Source organism: Castanea sativa, chromosome 4 (assembly GCF_040712315.1).
Source record: "Castanea sativa cultivar Marrone di Chiusa Pesio chromosome 4, ASM4071231v1".
Taxonomy (NCBI): domain Eukaryota; kingdom Viridiplantae; phylum Streptophyta; class Magnoliopsida; order Fagales; family Fagaceae; genus Castanea; species Castanea sativa.
The window spans coordinates 41526203-41545944 of NC_134016.1; the positions used below are offsets into that span (position 1 = coordinate 41526203).

The 19742-nt window shown below is 32.6% G+C and overlaps 2 protein-coding genes across 5 annotated transcripts; one reads left to right on the forward strand and one right to left on the reverse strand.

Annotated features, from left to right (window-relative positions):
• Positions 1–257: 257 nt before the first annotated feature.
• On the forward strand, positions 258–1361 carry LOC142632920 (putative CCR4-associated factor 1 homolog 11). Its single transcript, XM_075807232.1, has one exon. It carries the CDS (start codon positions 258–260, stop codon positions 1359–1361), a length of 1104 nt encoding a protein of 367 aa, XP_075663347.1.
• Positions 1362–1699: 338 nt separating this feature from the next.
• LOC142631023 (putative alpha,alpha-trehalose-phosphate synthase [UDP-forming] 9) lies at positions 1700–8222 on the reverse strand. Of its 4 annotated transcripts, none has more exons than XM_075805083.1 (5): positions 7905–8221; positions 7717–7789; positions 3234–5335; positions 2761–3034; positions 1700–2674 (listed from the first exon to the last, which is right to left on the reverse strand). In XM_075805083.1, the coding sequence occupies exons 3-5, from the start codon at positions 5210–5212 to the stop codon at positions 2351–2353; spliced, it is 2577 nt and encodes an 858-aa protein (XP_075661198.1). In that variant the 5' UTR covers positions 5213–5335; positions 7717–7789; positions 7905–8221; the 3' UTR covers positions 1700–2350. The 4 variants fall into 4 exon arrangements, with proteins under 4 accessions (XP_075661198.1, XP_075661199.1, XP_075661200.1 ...); XM_075805084.1 differs by adding an exon at positions 6698–6729 and having other exon boundaries at positions 7717–8221; XM_075805085.1 differs by having other exon boundaries at positions 3234–5218; positions 7717–8222.
• Positions 8223–19742: the final 11520 nt, after the last annotated feature.

The window sequence follows — 19742 nt, forward strand, 5'->3', positions numbered from 1 at the left end:
TATATATAATCAATGAAAACTATTAATCTTTACCACCAAAAAAAAATAAAAAAAAACAGATGAACAAGTGCCAGCACACTTGCAAAGGCTAAGTGGGGAAAGTTTTATTAGTCATTGCTTCTTGTACTCGTATAATTTCCTTTTCCGAGTGGGAGAAGGTTTGTGCACCGGCTTTGTATAATTTTTCTATAAATAAGCAACGAGTGAATAATCTTTACATAACTGTGTTAAGATTTAGATAGCCAGAAAATACAAAGATGGATAGTGTAGTAGTGAGAAAAGTATGGAAAGAAAATCTCGTAGAGGAGTTCGAACTCGTGAAGGTAGCATTGAGGAGTCACCGCACGGTTTCAATCGACACAGAGTTTCCTGGTGTTGTCTACCGACCTGCTAACGTCGACGGGCACGACCTCGGAAAACTCCCTCCGAACTGGAACTACCAGTTTATCAGAGACAACGTGAACTCCACCAACATTATTCAGTTGGGTCTTGCTCTTTGCGACGACAAAGGTTGTCTTCCTGATTTCGGTACCGAGTGTCAGTACGTGTGGGAGTTCAACTTCAAAGATTTCGACGTTTACAATGATCTCCAGAACCCGGAATCGATCGAGTTGCTTGAGCGCCAAGGAATCGATTTTGACAAGAACTTGAAGGAGGGTATTGAGTCTGCCGACTTTGCTGCGTTGATTTTGGAATCTGGGTTGTTGGGCAATCATCACTCTGCTTTCACTTGGGTCACCTTTCATGGTGCCTATGACATTGCCCACTTGATGAAAATCTTGATTCGGCGACCACTGCCGTATGATCTGACGAGGTTTATGATCATGGTGCAGAGTATATTTGGGAAAAGGCTTTTCGACTTGAAGCATATGATGAAGTTTTGTGATGGACTTTATGGGGGTTTAGAGAAAGTGGCTAACGCATTGGGAGTGCAGCGTTTGGCTGGGAAGAGTCACCAGGCTGGTTCGGATACCTTGTTAACTCTGCAGACTTTCAAGAAGTTCTTGGACGTGTACTTTAAAGAACAGAACAATGGTGGACTCGGAGTCAGACATAATGGGCATTTGTTGACAAAGATGCAGTGTGTTCTTCACGGCTTGGAGTTGAATAATGGCTTTCATCAATGGAATAATGCCGGCTTGAAGATAATTAATCCGTTCAGCCATGGCTTTCGTAGGTTAAATCTGAATAGTGCTGGCTTGAAGATGATTAATCCGCATCAATTGAATAGTGCTAGCTTGAAGATGATTAATCCGCATCAATTGAATAGTGCCGGCTTGAAGATGATTTATCCGTTTAGTCATGGCTTTCATGTGATAAATCTGAATTTGTGCAGACGAACATCTGCAATATGTAACTGATTTTCATTCAAAAAGTTTTTTTGATTTTTCTTTTCTGTTTTTGGTTTATAATGTCAATACAGGGTTAAATCTTTTTAGTTTCTATTTGTTCAAATTTTATTTTGTTTTTCTGGTTCTTGACTATCAAAATAACATCGCTATTTACTTCAAAGAAAATATAAATAACATCGCTATGAATTATTCTTGCCTGTGTACTAAAGAATTGCTAAGCAGACAGTAAACAAATGGGAACAATTTGCTTACACCTCTTTAAGATATTAGAGTAGCTATAGGAAGTCACATCCACTTTCCTTACATCTAAACAATGTTTTAATTGTGAACCAAATGGTGACTGCACGTACTATGTAACCCATAGTATGTATTAAAGTGAAAAGAAGAGAGAATCAATATACGGATATTTACAAGAAAAAATGAATGATACGACATTCTGCAGCGTATGAAGTTCTATATACAAGGTGTTCATCTAGAACTTGTTTCAATTTTTGAAGGAAACCAAAAAAAAAAAAAAAAAAGACACTATCCTCAATGGTATCACAAGGCAGAAGCATGGACCTAAAAACACTTCAATAGAAGAATGACTTTCATGTATGATCAAAACCAGTTCAAATGCTTTGGTATTAGTAACTATACCTATAGCTAACACCTGAACCTTTGGGCTAAAAAAGGAATCCCCTTTGATAAATGGTTCTACTAGGTGCCAGCAGATTCACAGACGGCACCAACTTTCAAATGAACAAAAAATTACTATGTCAGTCAGCAACGATTACCATAATCTCTGATGCTCATCTTCCTCCCTAAAGGAGTCAAATCTGTGCATCATCCAGCCCCCTCTTGCAACAAATGAGTTAACATCAAAACCAAAGATCAATCTGATTGCTGAAGTATGTCCACTCTATCACGAAAAGGAAAAGACAATCCAAGAAAGCATCCTATTTCAACACAGCCCTATCCACAACTTTTCTTCTCAACCCTACAACAGTGCGTGTATTTCAAGCAGTGTCTTGGAAAGAAACTTGAAATTCGGAACTACGCCTTGGCTTGATAACTGATGCAGTGGCCAAGCCCTGAAGCAATTTCACAACATCCACAGTATCGTCAAGATAGTACCTAGCTTTGCTTGGTTTTTGGCCAACCGTACATGCAAAGATCTCTGGAGCTGCAGGGAGACATGATTCATTAGCTATGCTTGATATGCTTTCAAACATGTCCTCATCAGATCTATCATCCCCAATGCACATCACAAAATCAGGTTGTTTCCCATTACTAATCATGGTAGAGAGAACTTTCTCTGCAACTAGCCCTTTAGTGACTCCCTGCAGTGTGGATGCCAATGTTAGACACTCCAAAAACCAACCAATAACAGGGACACAGAAGACAGAGAGAGAAAAAACATGCATACCTGTGGCTTTACTTCAACAATATGCTGGCCCCTCTTTACAACTACAGGCTCATTTGCTAGCACACTTTCAAGATGGTCCAAAAGCTCCTTGGCCTGACAAGTCCCAAAGTCAGGATCAGCATCTTGATGGTGCCATACCAAGGCACTCTCCTTGGCCTCTATATTGGAGCCATCAGTTGTCTCTGTGTACGATCTCATTACAGGTGTTGCAATCCTTTTCCAATCAAAATCTGTGGCTATGGGATTTGTTTCCCAATTTGATGTCCTACTCCACCTAGAATTTGAATCATAGAAAATATGAAATTAATACTTGTGGCCAATTATCTCAAAAACATCATTTTGATAAAGGGACACAGCACATTCAATGCACTTGAAAATTACCTTTATTAAATGGAACTCCTATTTCATGTAGGAAAATGTATTAGAAATGAAAATTACAAATTAGCACCCATAATTATGAGAATATAACATACCTTATGAAGTATCCATGCTCAGCCGCAATACCAAGATTCTCACATTGAGCAAACCATTCATTAAGTGAGTCTTTCCCTCTACCACTAACTATGAACACTGTGTTCTTAGGGTCATCACACAGGTTGTTCAGAACAGAAATAACTTCGGGGGATGGGGTTTTAACAATTGAAGCTTGGGGCACTACTGTACCATCATAATCCAAAAATATTGCTCTTCTATTCGTCCTCCTATATGCAGAGACAATGTGATCAATAGAAAGCTTCCGGAAACTTGGGGAGAGAGATATAACTCTAAAACCCAGACCAAATCCAAGGCCCCAACAACGTTTGCTGTAGTGATCTTTGCATGCTCGATCCAAATCCTGCACAAAAGCGCGGGACCAATACGCCACATCATGAGTGCTAATATAGCGAAAGTGTTTCTCATGCCGCAACTGCTTCTCTAAATCAGGCATCATGATTGCCAAATACAGTGCATTGGCTACAGCATCAATATCCCATGGGTTCACCTTAATTGCCCCACTTAGCGATGGTGAGCACCCTATGAACTCTGAAACAACAAGTGTACTAGCATGACAAGAAGCAGAGGCAATTCCCAGAGCTTCATCCATTTTTGGAGTCCCTTGCCTACAAACAGTATACTTGTATGGGACTAGATTCATACCATCCCTCACAGCATTTACGATGCAACATTCTGCCAAAGCATAATAGGCAGTCTTCTCATAGGTAGGGACCTTACGGTCAATTAGAATAATCGGTTCATAGCCTGGAAAACCAAAATCCTCATTTATCTTTCTGGTAGTCATATATGTCTCCCTTTTTGCTTCTTGGACATCTTTCCCTGTGGTCCTTGCAGGATTTATAATTTGCACCAGGACAAGTTTGCCCCGCAACTCTTCATGCTGCAACAAAAGCCGTTCCATGGCTAATAATTTTAGACTGATGCCTTTAAATATGTCCATGTCATCGGCACCAAGAATTAGTTTTTTCCCCTTGAATTGTTTCTGGATCTCTTTGGCCTTCATGGAAGAAGATGGGTGATTCAATGCAGATTCAAGTTGACCCATATGAATCCCCACAGCCAAAATTTTGATATACACAGTGCGTCCAAAATATTCAAGTCCAATGTGGCCCCGCTTAGATTCAAACACCAAGCCCATCAGTCTACTGCAACAAGATAGAAAGTGGCGAGCATAATCGTATGTATGAAAACCAATCAAATCAGCATTAAGCAATGCTCTCATGATTTCTTCCCTGACTGGCAGAGTCCTGTAGATTTCTGATGAGGGAAATGGGCTATGGAGGAAGAAGCCAAGCTTGACTCGATTGAAAGCCTTTCTCAAAAATGTAGGGAGAACCATGAGGTGATAGTCATGAACCCATACAAAATCATATTCTGGATTGATCACCTCCAGAACCTTGTCTGCAAATATTTTATTAGCAGAAACATATGCCTGCCAAAGCATCCGGTCAAAGCCATTGCCATGGTCTGGGCAAATGGGCAGCATGTAGTGAAAAAGGGTCCACAAATATTGTTTACAGAACCCATGATAGAATTTCTTTTGAAGGTCAGGAGGAAGGAATGTGGGCACACAATTGAAATCCTCCAGCAGTTTCTGGGAAACTTCTTCTTGCTCACTTGCATCTACTTCAACCTTCAAAGATCCCACATATACAACATCATTGTTAGATGAGAAACCATCCTTAAGCTGTAAATAAAGTGAATCCTCATCAAAACTAAAGCACCATCTGCCAGATTCTGGATCCTTTTGAGCATGAAGAGGGAGAAAATTTGCCACTAATATTACTTTTTGACGGGTGTTAGGGGAGAGAACATCTAAATCTCCACTACTATCTACATCAGGAATGATTCCAGGAGCAGTCAACACCCGTGGAAGTGGTCTAGGAGTTTGAGGGAAACTCAACATATCCGCAGATGACAATTCCAGCAAACTTATGCGAGAAGACCTTGACACCATGATTGCCTGTAGGTGTTCATATATCTGTTATTTGAATTTTAAAATGCAGAACAATGAAGGAAAGATGCCCTTCCCGCCAAAAATATCGCAATGGATTAATCCAAATTAAAGAAAACCAAATACCTGCAGGAAGGTAGCAAAAGACCGTTATAACCACCCTATAAAGGACAATGCCCAGCATTGGAATTGTGCAATAAAATACGCTTCCGTAAAAATCCACCATTCAATAATTACAGTGGAGCAATAAATCTTTCATTTCTTATCAACTACTGGTTGAAATCTATGTATCAGGATTTTTTTTTTCTATTAGAAGTTGTGCTATATACTGCTTTCTGTGAATGTTTCTCCACCAGAAAAAGTCATTCAAACAGTTAAACTCACTAAAGAAGAAAATTTCACATGATTCTACTATAGAATGAATTAAATTTTCAAATATGTTCCCCACCACAATGATTAGAGCTCTAAGTTTGGCACATCCCCAACTAGGAACATCAAATGTAAGTGCGCTGGGAATGTATTTTATCAGATATATATGTAGTTATTAAAAATGCAGGTGCCTCTTAGAGGGAGCTTATGCCTGCTTCAACCTATGAAGCAATGAAAAAAAAAGGTCCCAAACCATAGTGAGGCCTAGCTGCTATTTACAAGCAAACAGACCCACATCAAACTAAGCAGAAAAGAGAAAAGATAATCAGGATAAATGAAAGAAACCCAAAGGCAGAGCCTTGAATATTTTCTAAAGTGGAGACACCATAGAAAGGCACAATTGATCTTGCCTACGATACCCTCAGATATCAAATTATTTTTTATAAACAATTTCTATCGCATACAAATCTAACACCATTTTCAATTATACATGAAATACCCTTCGATGCTTAATTGCAGATGAAGGTTGTCAAAAAGAGCTATATGATCTTAGGCTTTCATACGCTGAAATGACACAGTTATACAGCTTACCTTGTTTCTTAAGATAACCATTGCATACATGAAGTGCATATGTTAAAATGGGAATAAAGACAGGATAAATAAAAGACAAAAAGAGTAGTTACAGAATGAACATGATAAGCAGATAAAAAATGCCAAGAGTGATAGTACAGCCACAGCTTCAATAATATTGAAATTTACAATGATTAAAATTTTCAATTCATATCTTAATTTCCATCATATTCTATAGTAAAAAGAGCTGCATTCATGTATCCACAATTAGCAGAAAACAATAAAGAGCTAAATGTTCTGACATAATTTCAAATATCTGAATGCTCAAAGACCATCTAGAGGTGACTTCTTTGCAGGGACTCATCCAAGAGGTGACTATTCATGCGAACTCAATATATATCATGCAAGGTTTAACTAACAACAAAGGGAAGAAAATGTAGATAAAGAAACAGACAAAAACATGTATATACAATTATACAGGTAACAAGGGAAGGACTATGTTTCATTGGTTTATATGAAGATAGTCAATTAGTCATTGTATATACTTACCAGAAAGTCCTTTATATATAATTCTGACCTACCTGTTAAAACGTATGAATACAATTACTAGAGGATCAGGACAAATTTTATGAAGCCAGCGGAATGGAAAGGAATATTCTATAAAACAATTTATGAAGCTTGTGGAATGGAAAAGAATATTCTTGAATTGATTTTCTAATATAAAATAAAAAATTAAAGTACATTGTAGCAATATACTACTTAATACACATCCCTTTGCTCCCACCAAGACCATTAAATCACCTTATCTGATCTTCTAATAATGGAATAGGGATATGTTCAATTTAACATATCACATAAGTGGTTAATAAATTAGATTTGGATAATGATGAAGTTCTTTCTTACATTCATATATATATATATATGAAATATTTTTCCTATGGATAGGTTTATTTTTACAGATTTTAGGAGGCCACCATTTGTCTTTAGCTCCTTGAAATAATTATTGATTCATCACTAAATCAGCTTATCTGGTTACTAATAATGGACAAAGCGGAATAATCTTCAATTAATGTAATAAATAATAGCTTCTTGGCCATTCATTGGTTCATCCTTATCTTCAACAGTAATGGAAATTTTTTACTAGAAATAGTATAATAAAACTCAGAAACCATTGCTCTAACCAGATTTAGTATTCCAAAATATTCACATGCAATCTGTATATTTGATTGATAAAATCTTCCCGATGTTATTTTTCTTCAAGACTCCATTTTTCTTGAACCTTCAACTTTATCCACTGTGCTAAAGAATAACTCTCATGCCCCTTGACCTTTCTTTAAAGACATATCCATCCATCCATCCATACATCCATACATACATAAACATACAAAAATTACATCTATAGAACCAAAAGAAAAAAGAGAGAGAGAGAGAGAGAGAATTATGTAACCAAACAAAGGCTAGCAGAATTGGCAATATGAAACCATAGAACCATGAGAAGTTTCAGCAAAAATTTGAAATGCCAACAAGGCAACAATCCCACGTGGAGAGAGAGAGGGAGAGAAGATTACCAGAATAGAAACCAAGCTGATCCAACAATAGAGCTTCTAGTCAAGCGGTGTGTAACAGTAAAGATCTATTTTTCTGCAAAGAAAAACCATACCCAACAAAAGAAAAAATTCAGATAAGCAATGCAAGTTATGTTTGGTTGGCAAGAAACCCAAGAAAAGATAAAAGAAAGAAAACTCTGCAATCTCACAGAAGAAAACCCAAGTTCTCATTTTTTACATTTCCAAGAGCCAAAAAAGCAAAGAGACCAATGTGAACAAACTCACCAGCAGAAAAAAAAATAAAAAAAGGAAGTACAGAAACGAAATACTCCATCAGAGAAAAAGAAAAAAAGAGAAGAGAAAGAACGTTTAGTGTAAGATGTTAGGTTCGAAACTGGTGAGATTTGTGAGGAGCTTTTATGGGTCCGAAACTGACTTGAATAAAAATAAAAAGTGTGAAAAAAAATAATACTATTTATATATTCTGAAGGTTCCGTTTGGAATGGTGTTTGTTTGTATATTTGTTAATTTGATAAATTGTTCGTTCAACAAAGGAAGCTCTTAGATTAGATAAAATCGTAGAAAGTCAAGAAAAGAAAGATATATATGAGGGAGAGAGAGTGTTACAGTTGGATTGCAACCATGGTTGGTCTTACGTTATAGTCTTGTGGATTTGGTCACCCACAAATACCCTTAACTTTCAACTTTATTAGGTGTGTACCCTTATTCATTTCCTAACTTTTGTTCTTTTTTCTTTCTTTTGATAAATGTGTTTTTTTTATTATCGTATTTTGGGAAAACTTTGGGTGATGGGCTCAATAATTTGTAGGGTAGTATTTATTATACAGCCATTTATACACATGCTACACACGCTTTTAAAATAAAATAAAAAATAGTCGAAGTTGGAACTGATTTTTGGAATGTGTGTGCATTGTGTGCATTAAGTGATGTACACTAAGTATTTTTCTAATGTAAAAGACATTGTAAGTCCAAAAATTTTATGTTTGATCTTTCAATTATTAGTTCATAGGATTTTCAAGGTATCTTATAGACTATACTCCAAAAACAACAAAAGGGGTACCTCATAGATAGGGAGATAAATAGTTTGACTAAAAAAAACTTGGATACCATATATAAAAATTAAATTAAAATGTGTTATTTGTATTGCTTTATCCTCTACGACCTTATAGAAATCAATAAGTCTTGCTAAGAAAGCAAATTTTGACAACTTTTGAGGTGATACTTTTTTTTTTTTTGAAGCTGTTGAGATGAAATGTTGTGAACTTGTGATCCTAATGTCATCATTTACAAATAAAAAATTATTTATCATGTTGAATTAACACTATTCACATTCATTGTCCAATTAGCTTGTAAGTGTTTTGTGCTAAAATTTGTAGTAATTTCTATGTTTTCCTATGATAAAAGTGCTATTAGGAGGACCTGTTTAAAAATGATATTTAATCAATTATAACTTACTCTAACAAATTGTGAGAGATGTGCTATCACCTTTAACATTTTAATGCCATTTAAAAAAAACCTATAACATTTCAACTTGTCGGTGATAATTTTTTCTTCAATACTATGTCTTTCTAAATGCTATTTTTTTTTTCAAAAGCAGTTTATCTTTTATTTAAAGTGTTACATTTGATGGCTTCATTTGGGAATCAGGACACTTGTCATCCTTGCAATGCAAAGGGTGTGATGTCCCATTTCTAATTTAAGAAATCGGTTAAATAGGTAATAATGATAAAAGAGTAGGAGTAAAGAAGATTATTCATAGGTTAGTTTTCTATCACCCAAAAAAAAATCATAGGTTATTTGAAACACACACACAAATGAAGAATACTTGAATGAAAAATTTGGCAATATGTCATCGGGCTAAGAAGAAGGGGTTAAATATGTAATTCAATAGGATTAATAGTCAACCCATGATTAAAAAGATTAGGTTAACCTCAATCCTCCAATAGATTGTTCTGTACCTAAAACCTAATTCTTTAGGCAACAAAAGAAAGACTTCATTATTACCATAAAGAATATTATCCTTCAATCCTGTTCTTGCTCTACCAATCTTTTATGTGCTATTATTATTTTGTAGGTAGAAATAATATTTATTGACTGTCTCTTGGTTTCTTAAAAAAATAAGTAACGAATGAAGGTTGAAAATCCCTAGTGTTCTCTGCCTGTCTGCCTACGGATAAGCATGAACATAAATTGTGTGCCCACAGCTATCATTGTGAACCTCCCCTGTCTTTTTGTGTTCAAATTTCTCAATTTCAACTCTTCACGAGTAGGGAAACTATCAAAACAAATATGAGTATAATAAATTAATAATCAATAGCTTTTTCTTGGAGGGAAAAGACTTTTGAGACTAATAAAATTCATGAGTTTGTAGAATATCAATTGATACGAGTGAATTGAATTAGCTTTGATTTTTTGGTAGTAGATTGATATTAAAAAGCTGAGTTCCTTTAGTTATTACCATTTTTTATGTTTTTTTTTTTGTTTTAAATCTTGCTTGTTAAATACTCTCTCTGTCCCATTTTGTTTGTCCTCTATTCCATTTTGGGATGTCTCAAAATATTAACTTGTTTCTAAAAATAAAAGTTATTAGTTTACTAATGTTCCTATTATACCCCTACTTTATTTTCAAAATTATTTAAAAAGAAAATTAACTAATATTTAAAAAAAAATCAATCTAATTGGGGCACATTTTTAGTTGTCTCATTAAGAATAACTATTTTTTTTAAAAGCTGATTAATTTATTTAAGGGTAGTTTTGTAAACTTATACATTTTTGTAAGACAGACAAGACAATAAATAATATTCCCTTAAAAAATTTGACTTTTCAAACAAGACAAACAAAGTGGGACGGAGAAAGTATAAATAATAATGTGAGTGTAAATTTATAATACCACGACAACTATACAAAATGTCAAGGGCCTTGTAAATTGTAACTCAATTGATATTTCATAGTGTTTTTAATTGAAACATTTAGGATTAAAACTCTCCCTTCCCAACTGTCAATTAAAAAAAACAACTATACAAATCACACTAATTATAATTATATATGTGTCATTATATGGTTGAACAAAAAATTCTGCAACATGGGTAATGTCCTTCTACCCTCTACCCTCTACTCTCTACCTTTTTAGCTGCAATTGTAGTGGTTTAGAATGAGAGCAATAACCAACTCGTTATTCCATTTTATACTCCACTGTTCACAATATGTTACACATTCATTTTCCCCCTTTTTATAGCAATCTAAGTTTAAAATAAAAAAAACATTTTATAGTAATCTAAGTTTAAAATAAAAAAATAAAAATAAGATACGTGACATGCTTTAGTTGGTCAAATATAATTGAAACACTAAAAATGGAACGTATGATTTTTATTCACAAAACCCTAATCCATGGAAGGCTATAATTGATGTTAGCCTTTACAATAAAACATGTATCAGACCCCACTAAAATAATAAACCTCGTTCTCGTGTAATAAAATGTACCAAGTATAGTAACCGATAATTGATAACGTATATATAAGTGGGCTACTTGATTTACTATCTTTACTTGTATTATAGTCCAAACAATGGCATCTTATGAACACAAAAATTAATATTTATTTGGTGATTAAAAGCTTTCCTCTTGACGCACGATTAGCTCTATTTGCTATAATGTGCTCACATGCTATGGAACCCACGAGCTGTGAGAGGCCTAAATACACCCAATACATACTAAAAAATAAAATAATAATTTCTATGTGCACTATAGCTCATACTCTAGTCTGAGTATTTATTGTTCTTTAATATATGTTTTTAGGACACTTGTTGATTAGACGTTTTTAGGACACTTGTTGATTGGACCCATCTTAGAATGAATTGATAATGAATTTAGATAATAATCCTATGAATGTACACTTAATAATTGAGTTTATGGCTATTGAAAACCCTTATGGACACGGCAAAATAGAAGAGAGTGTGGGTTAAGTAGAGAATAATAAGGGCAATAAAGGGTCAATATGAGCTGTAACCTAATCATGCCCAGCTTGGTGAAATGCAACAAATTAGTAGTTTGACTAAAACGCCTATAATGCAAAGAGAGAGAGAGATAGAGAGAGAGAGAGAGAGTAAAAAGTTAGTGGAAACCACATTTATTTTGGTAGGATAGAAAAAGTGCACGCGGCTGCTCGACCACGCTATTTCATAATCTGTCATCCACTTTAGATAATCCTTACGCATTTACTTACTTCCTTACCTTACTCACGTAACGTTTCACTTTCCTTTTTTTTTGTTTTTTTACCAAAATTGTTCTCATAATTTAACTAGAAATGTTACGCTGATCATATTTGTATATAAAAAAATTAAATGATTAATTGTTACGGATTGATACTAATGAATAAAATAGTTATTTTATTGGTTTATTTGAAATAAAAACATGTAACACCCTGTTATTTAATATTTATTATAAAAATATTATGAAAGTAACACTTTTCTTTAATTTAATTTTTTTATGCTGACAAAACAATCCGTGTAAGTTTGCAAACCCTGATTAAGATGGTAAGATTAAAAAAAAGTAAAAATAAATAATTTAAAAAAAAAAAGTTTATCTCTTAATTTCTTTTATTCGTTTTGGATAAGTATAAACAATAGTGTTGACATCTTTCACCTTATTAAATTGTTATAATTTGTAACTGTTAAACTGTTTGCCAGTGACATAATGAGACGTAGAAGACATTAATTCGTTATTATTCTTTGGCTATTCTCTTCGTCTTTCTCCATCTTAATAGTTAAATAATAGTACTACTTAGAGTTTTTTTTTTTGAGAAGGAACTACTTAGAGTTCTTTTACGTTTCTTCTTTAAAAAAAAATATCCTTTTACGTTACATACATACAATAGCAATGCAAGGGTCAAAATGTAGAGTATACTGTGAAAGAACTTTTATAATTCATAAAACCTACCTAATGACTTGTAATCCAACTCATGCAAGTTAATATTATAAACCTTATTAATAATTTAATTTTAATTTTAATTCATAAAACCTACCCAATGATTTGTAATTCAACTCATGCAAGTTAAAATTATGGAATTAAAATTATTAATAAGTTTTTTTTTTTTTTTTGCAAAATTCTCTTCCAATTTGAGACATTAAAAACTGTTGGAACATTTTAATATTAAATAATTAAAATGAATAAATTTTATAACATAAATGTAAAGATGTGGGAGTCAATGTGGAAGATGAGGAGTTAGTGAAAAATGTTTAATCCCACATTGAAAAGGAGAGAGACTATTTTGTTCTTTTTAATTGTGGTGATTAATGGGCTAACATGAATTGTCTCAAATATTGGGCCAGATACGTGCGCAAGAGGGAGGTGAAGGGTGGAGGTGTTTTTATTATGAAAAATAATGAGCCATTAACCCACCTAATGGACTATCCGTTTGGGCCTTTTCATTATTCAGAAAACTCCTTATCTCACCATTAAATTGTGTATCTCTAACCCATCAGAATAATATCTAACAATTAATCTTGTAACACCCACTATATTATAATAATGGACCTAATTAATCAGATTAATTTGGGTAGTAATTTCGTGAGGCCCATTGAGCCTATAAATAGACCCATTCAGACACATCTAAGTTACTGCAATATACACTAAAAAAATAGAGAGATTCTTGGCAAGGAAGGGTGTTCTTTCTGGTGGATCTTTGGGCTTGAACACTTTGTGCAGAAGTTATTCTAGCCATACGACACTTGTTGGGCTGTTGTATCCTGGGGAAGACAAGTCAGAGACGGTCTGCACCAGTTACAAAGTTTAGCAAACCAAGGACTTGAATCTCCTTAAAGAGAGCGAGTGTCGCGCCTCAGTCCAAATAGTGTTGTGTAATCTCTTTCTTTAAACTAATAAAAATTCAGAAGTATTATTCAGTTTCTCTTCGTGTTATTTCCATTATCATTGTGTTTGCACCAACAAAAACTATTAATATTTTCTGAAGAAAAAAAGTAAGATAATTTTGAAATATATAGAAAAATATGTCCTTCTTTGTAATTGGTAACTTACTATTAATCTAAATTTTGTAATAGGCAAAATTTAGATAGTTGGACACCCTAATTAAGGTCAATCATGTAGTGGCATTGGTTAATGTAATTGTGGGTACAAGAATTCTAGTAAGGTAATTAAGCTACTTGTCATACCCATGGCCGAGAGGGACTATTATTCTGCCGAGAAGGCCACGCCCTCGAGCTGTAGGGTCACGTCAATAACACGTTATCAGAGGAGGTTGCATTGTATAGAAAGAGTTTCGAAGAATGAGCTAGCATTGACATGACTGAAAGGTTGGTAGCTGTCACCACATTTAATGCATCCCACAAAACCTCTTGGCTGCATTTATGTAAAGAAGACCCCTGAACAGTGCTGCCTTAGTTGCCGCAACTCACAAAGAGATTGAAAATGTGCCTGATGGGATGGGCACTCAAGTAGTGGCCTGGATGCTCAACAAGTGGATGGCCAAGATCATTTAAGGTCATTTAAGGGAAACTATATAATGTCCAGGGACTGGGGGATCGGAAAAGAGAGAAAGAAACATTGTAACACCAAGAACTGGACTTATAACCAAATTCAAATGACAAATATACAAGATTTAGTCTCATCGGATTGTGCCGAGGACGATTTACTCTAAGCAAAACCTTTTTTATTCTTGTTTTATTTTCATCTGGGCTCATTACAATTGTTATTTGATTGATTAGAACCTAGTTTTTCAACATACTCTCTATAAATTCATTGTATTTAGCTCTTTGGCCCTAGATCCTTTTTTCTTTTAGGTCTAGGTTGCCAATCAGGTCCTTATGGTAATAATTTTATCTTTTCTCAATGATAATTAAATTTAAATTTAGGTTCATGTTATCGAATGTCCTTAGGGTAATCTATAATAAACTATAATAGAAAAGTTTTGACACCACTTTTATGGGAAATATAAAAAGTTGTCAACAACATTTATTATTTTATTATTATCCCAATAAAATGTTTCTAAAAATAGCTTATAAACCAATGCTCTTAGGACGTTGATTAACATTTCCCTTAATTTATTGCCCAATAGGACATCGTTAATGAATTTAATTAGGAAACTTAAGACACAATGCCTTAAAAACTGTACCTACATTTTATTATTTTTGTAATAATAATATTTTTCAAATTATTTTTGAGAGAGAAATTAAATTTATGGAGTCTTCTAATAATTTTTTATTAACACCCAACCAAAACACCAATTAGTTTTGGTGTAAGCAATGGATTGAGCTCATTTAATAGTAAAATTTGTTATCAATTGAACTAACTAGAACCCAAATACTTTTCAAAATGACAAGATATAAATACATTACTTAGGCGTTGTTCTTTAAGTTCCTCTCTTAAGATTCAGCCATGTGAATTTTTTCTCACAAGATGGAAATGTATTTTTTAGTTAAGTAACTACATGAATGAATTTTAATAGAGGAATTTAAGAAATAACACCTAAAATACTATATTTAAATTTTGTCATTTTCAAAATATGTGGCGTTTTAACACAATTGAATTAACTATACAGATTATAAATTAAAAATATCTTTCACTTTTAGAACGCACCTTAAAAAAAATGTCTTATATAGGAAAAAAAAGGTTGCTAGGAAGACCATGGCAAAAATGTAATAATCATGAAAAGGAGGTCCCTAATGGAATTGGTGAAATACGATGTGGATAAAATCTAGGAGACAAGGATCTTTAAATGCCCTTTTCCTTTACCCCCATATGTAGGATAGCTCCTTCCGTTTTCCTCATCCTTAAATTTTAATTCCAACATTAGCCCTTTTCCTTTTCCTTTTGCTTCCACAATCTCGTACGGCCTTTTCAGTTTTTCACGCTCGAGCCCTATTTCCCTTTAACTTTGACAACTCAGAACGCACTTGTTTCATTTTTGTTGGATATTCCACACCACGTCAGCATATCATTCGGATATTTTACCTAATATTTGATGAGTAAGTCTAGTATTATAATCAGTTTCCCAATTTTGCCACAATTTTATCGTTTCGCGACTGGTAAGTGGTGGAATCATAGACCCACATAAATCTACTATTTTATTTTCATCACTTACAACTTATTATATAGGCAAATTGTGACAAATAAGGTAAAAATAATTGTGATAATAGATTTACTCATATATATATATATATATATATATATATACTAATTCTTTAAGTACAAGTTTAAAAAAACTACTATTACTACTTCTTATTTTTTCATTATATATATTCTTATTTCAAAAAGAAAGGGAAGATTGGTCAAATCCATGACATGTAGCAAAGAAATTAATAAGTGTCAATACTCTTTCATTTATTCAATCTCATCCTATGATATTTATATATATGGATTTTGTTAACGGTTGTTCTAAAAACATTTGTTTAGTAAATATTTAAAATAATAATAATTTATTTGAAAAGGAAAATTTTTTGATTATTTTTTATATTTTTCGTAAAAGTCATATCAAATTTTTTAAAAATTTATTCATTAACAAATGTTTTAAGAGCATTCATTAACCGAACTATCAATATATTATTTAAATTTTTATGAAAGTATATTATTTAACTATTTTATTCTAAATTTTGAAAAGTTAAATAGTAAAAAATCTATTTTAATTATCTTTTTATCTTTTTATAATTTGATTGTAGGGGAATGAATAATTTAAATTCTAGACACCACTATTTCAAAATTTATATAGTTATTTGGAATTTTGCAAAATATTAATGTTTTTATGAGAGAACTAAATAACGAAAAGGTTTCAACTCTTTGTCTTTTTTGGATAATTGAAAGGTTCAAAACTTATTTTCATGGCCGTAATTAAAGAAGTCAAACTTTCAGAGTCTTTTGGCTAAAAATTGCAAAAAATGAAGTTTATTATTGTTATAGGTACTGTTTAAAGTTATTTGGCAAAATGAGGAGAGAGACTGAATTTCGGCAACTGTATTGCCGAAATTGCAAGAAAAAGTAGAATGTGTCAGGGGAGAGAGAAAATTGAATTTCGGTAATGACATTACCGAAATTCTTGTCCTGCCCTGCCTGCCGTTGAAGTGCCCAAAATACTGAAATAGAAAACCAATTGTGGCAATGGCATTGCCGAAAATGGGAGGAAAAAAAAAAAAAAAAAGAATTGTGGCAACCAAGTTGCCGAAAATGGAGGGAAAAAAAAAAAGATGCTACGTCCACAATATTTTTCACAATAAATTACAGGTGATTAGTTGTTATTGGTTCAAATTTGAACCTAACACTAAGATAACTTTTTTGCCCCAATAATAACAATAAGTAATAACTTGCTATTTATGATTTGTTGTAAAAATATTGTGAAAATATTGTGGATGTATCATTTAAAAAAAAATCGTGGAGCCGAAATAGAATAAAAAAAAAAAAAAAAAAAAAAGTGGCAATGTGGCAATGCCATTGCCGAAATAGAGGGAAAAAAATTTTCCCTCTATTTCGGCAATGGCATTGCCACATTGCCACTTTTTTTTTTTTTTCTATTTCGGCACCACAATTTTTTTTAGAAATGATACGTTCACAACATTTTCACAATATTTTTACAACAAATCATAAATGACAAGTTGTTACTTATTGTTATTATTGGAGCAAAAAAGTTATCTTAGTGTTAGGTTCAAATTTGAACCAATAACAACTAACCACCTGTAATTTGTTGTGAAAAATGTTGTGGATGTAGAATTTTTTCCCCCCTCCATTTTCGGCAACTTGGTTGCCACAAATTTTTTTTTTTTCCTCCCATTTTCGGCAATGCCATTGCCACAATTGATTTTTCATTTCAGCATTTTGGGCACTTCACGGGCAGGCTCGCAAGTAAGGGCAGGACAAGAATTTCGGTAATCTCATTACCGAAATTCAATTTTCCTCTCTCCCTTGACACATTCTACTTTTTCTTGCAATTTCGGCAATACTGTTGCCGAAATTCAATCTCTCTCCTCATTTTACTAAATAACTTTGAACAGTACCTATAACAATAATAAACTCCGTTTTTTACAATTTTTAGCCAAAAGGCTCCAAACTTTCACGCACAATAATGGTTTTTGAACAACATTTTCCATCAAGATAAAGGAAAGACACTTGTCATAATAAACTTACATTCCCTTTTTTATTTAATAAACATCAATCTCGTGTTCTTTATAATTGGTACTGTGTCGGCGTATTTCAAACATTGACATCATCGGCCTATCCATAAAAATCCATTGTCAACAATAAATAAAAGCATGCTTAGAAGATACTAGTGTTGTGTTATTGATTTTTCGTTTCTGACTTGGAATTTTAGGAGGCAACTCATCCCGTGGTACATGGCACGGCACAACACCTGTCGAGAAAAAATAATATCAGCTTCGTAGTATCTTTAACTTATGGGTTTTACTGATACATGTCCTTAGGGTATATGACACGCGTATAACATATGTTGAGAAAAAATAATATCAACTTCACAATACCTTTCAAGTTATGAGTTTTACTGACGTATGCTCTTAGAGTATTGGTTAATAAATCATTTTAAGAAATAAAGAGATTAAATACTATTGGGAATTTTTTTTTATGGTATAAATATTTTATTGTAAGATTGCTTTCATCTAGATTAGCCATGCATATGAGCTTGGGCTGGCTATGCGTTAGGGGGGGAGGGGGATGAGTAAAATAGCTTTAAGCCTTTGAAAGCATATTACAAAAAATTGGACCTGTTTAACAAATTTATAATATCTTTGAATAATGTGACGGAGATAAGGATTTGGTACAGTGCAACTGAACACTAAACCCAATTCAAGTCTATGATAGGGATACATTATTTTTCATTTTTTTTTTATGATTATTGATATGGTACGTTGTGATTAGAATAACACTCACTACACTTGTGTTTACCATTAACACTAATTTAATTATGCAAATCACAACAAACCAATTAGCAATTGTGAAAAAATGGGAAAATTTTGTTTTGCCTAGACTTATTGATGGATTTATTTAAACATAAATAAAATAATTAGAAAAAGAGATGAGGATCCTCTAAATTAATTATAAGGTAACTCCACTACTGGAGTTCATAAAATATTATCTATCCATTTTGAAATGAAAGGATTAGATTTTATCAAATCATCAAAGTTTTAAAAATATATTAAATTGTTTTTTTTTTTAGAATTATATATATATAAAAAGAGGTACTACGTCCACAACATTTTCACAACAAATCATAGGCAGCTAGTTGTTATTGGTTCTAATTTGAACCTACCACTGAAATTAATTTTCTACCTCATCAATAACAACCTAAAACAACTTGTCATATAAAATTTGTTGTGAAAATATTGTAAAAATATTGTGGAGATATCATTTCTTATATTAAAATGGTGATAGTCATTTAAAAAAAAAAGTAATGCTAGGGATATAAAAAAATTTATAATTTTTTTTACAAATTACTGATGTGGTGAATAATTATTGGTAAATAATAAAGTAATATTAATAATGAGCTTAGATGAAAACTAATAAGAAGTTGGCCACATCAACAGTTTATAAAAATGTAGTAAAATAATTTATGGCTGTAACATTACTCTTAAAACAAGTTAAAAAAAACTACTATTACTACCTTTTTTTTTTTTTTTTTTTTTTCATTATATATGTTCTTATTTCAAGAAAAAAGGGAAGACAGGTTGAATCCATGACATGCAGCGAAGAAATTAATAAGTATCAATGCTCTTTCATTTATTCAATCTCATCCTATGATATTTGTATATATGGATTTTGTTAACTTATGCTCTAAAAACATTTGTTTAGTAAACATTTTTTCAAAATAATTTATTGGAAAAGGAAAAATTTGATATTTTAATTGTTTTTTTTTTATATTTTTCGTCAAAGTGATATCAATTTTTTTTAAAAATTTATCCATTAACAAATGTTTTAAGAGCACCGATTAACCGAACCATTAATATATTATTTAACTTTTTATGAAAGTATATTATTTAACTATTTTATTCTAAATTTTGAAGTTAAATAGTAAAACATT

What these genes read in the sequence shown, in the direction of transcription:
- LOC142632920 (XM_075807232.1), top strand. Translation starts at nt 258, where the DNA reads ATGGATAGTGTAGTAGTGAGAAAAGTATGGAAAGAAAATCTCGTAGAG.
- LOC142631023 (XM_075805085.1), bottom strand. Translation starts at nt 5,212, where the DNA reads ATGGTGTCAAGGTCTTCTCGCATAAGTTTGCTGGAATTGTCATCTGCG. An exon ending in GAGCATGGATACTTCATAAG is followed by an intron (nt 3,035 to 3,233) that starts GTATGTTATATT and finishes TTCAAATTCTAG; the next exon opens with GTGGAGTAGGACATCAAATT. An exon ending in TTGTTGAAGTAAAGCCACAG is followed by an intron (nt 2,675 to 2,760) that starts GTATGCATGTTT and finishes TCCACACTGCAG; the next exon opens with GGAGTCACTAAAGGGCTAGT.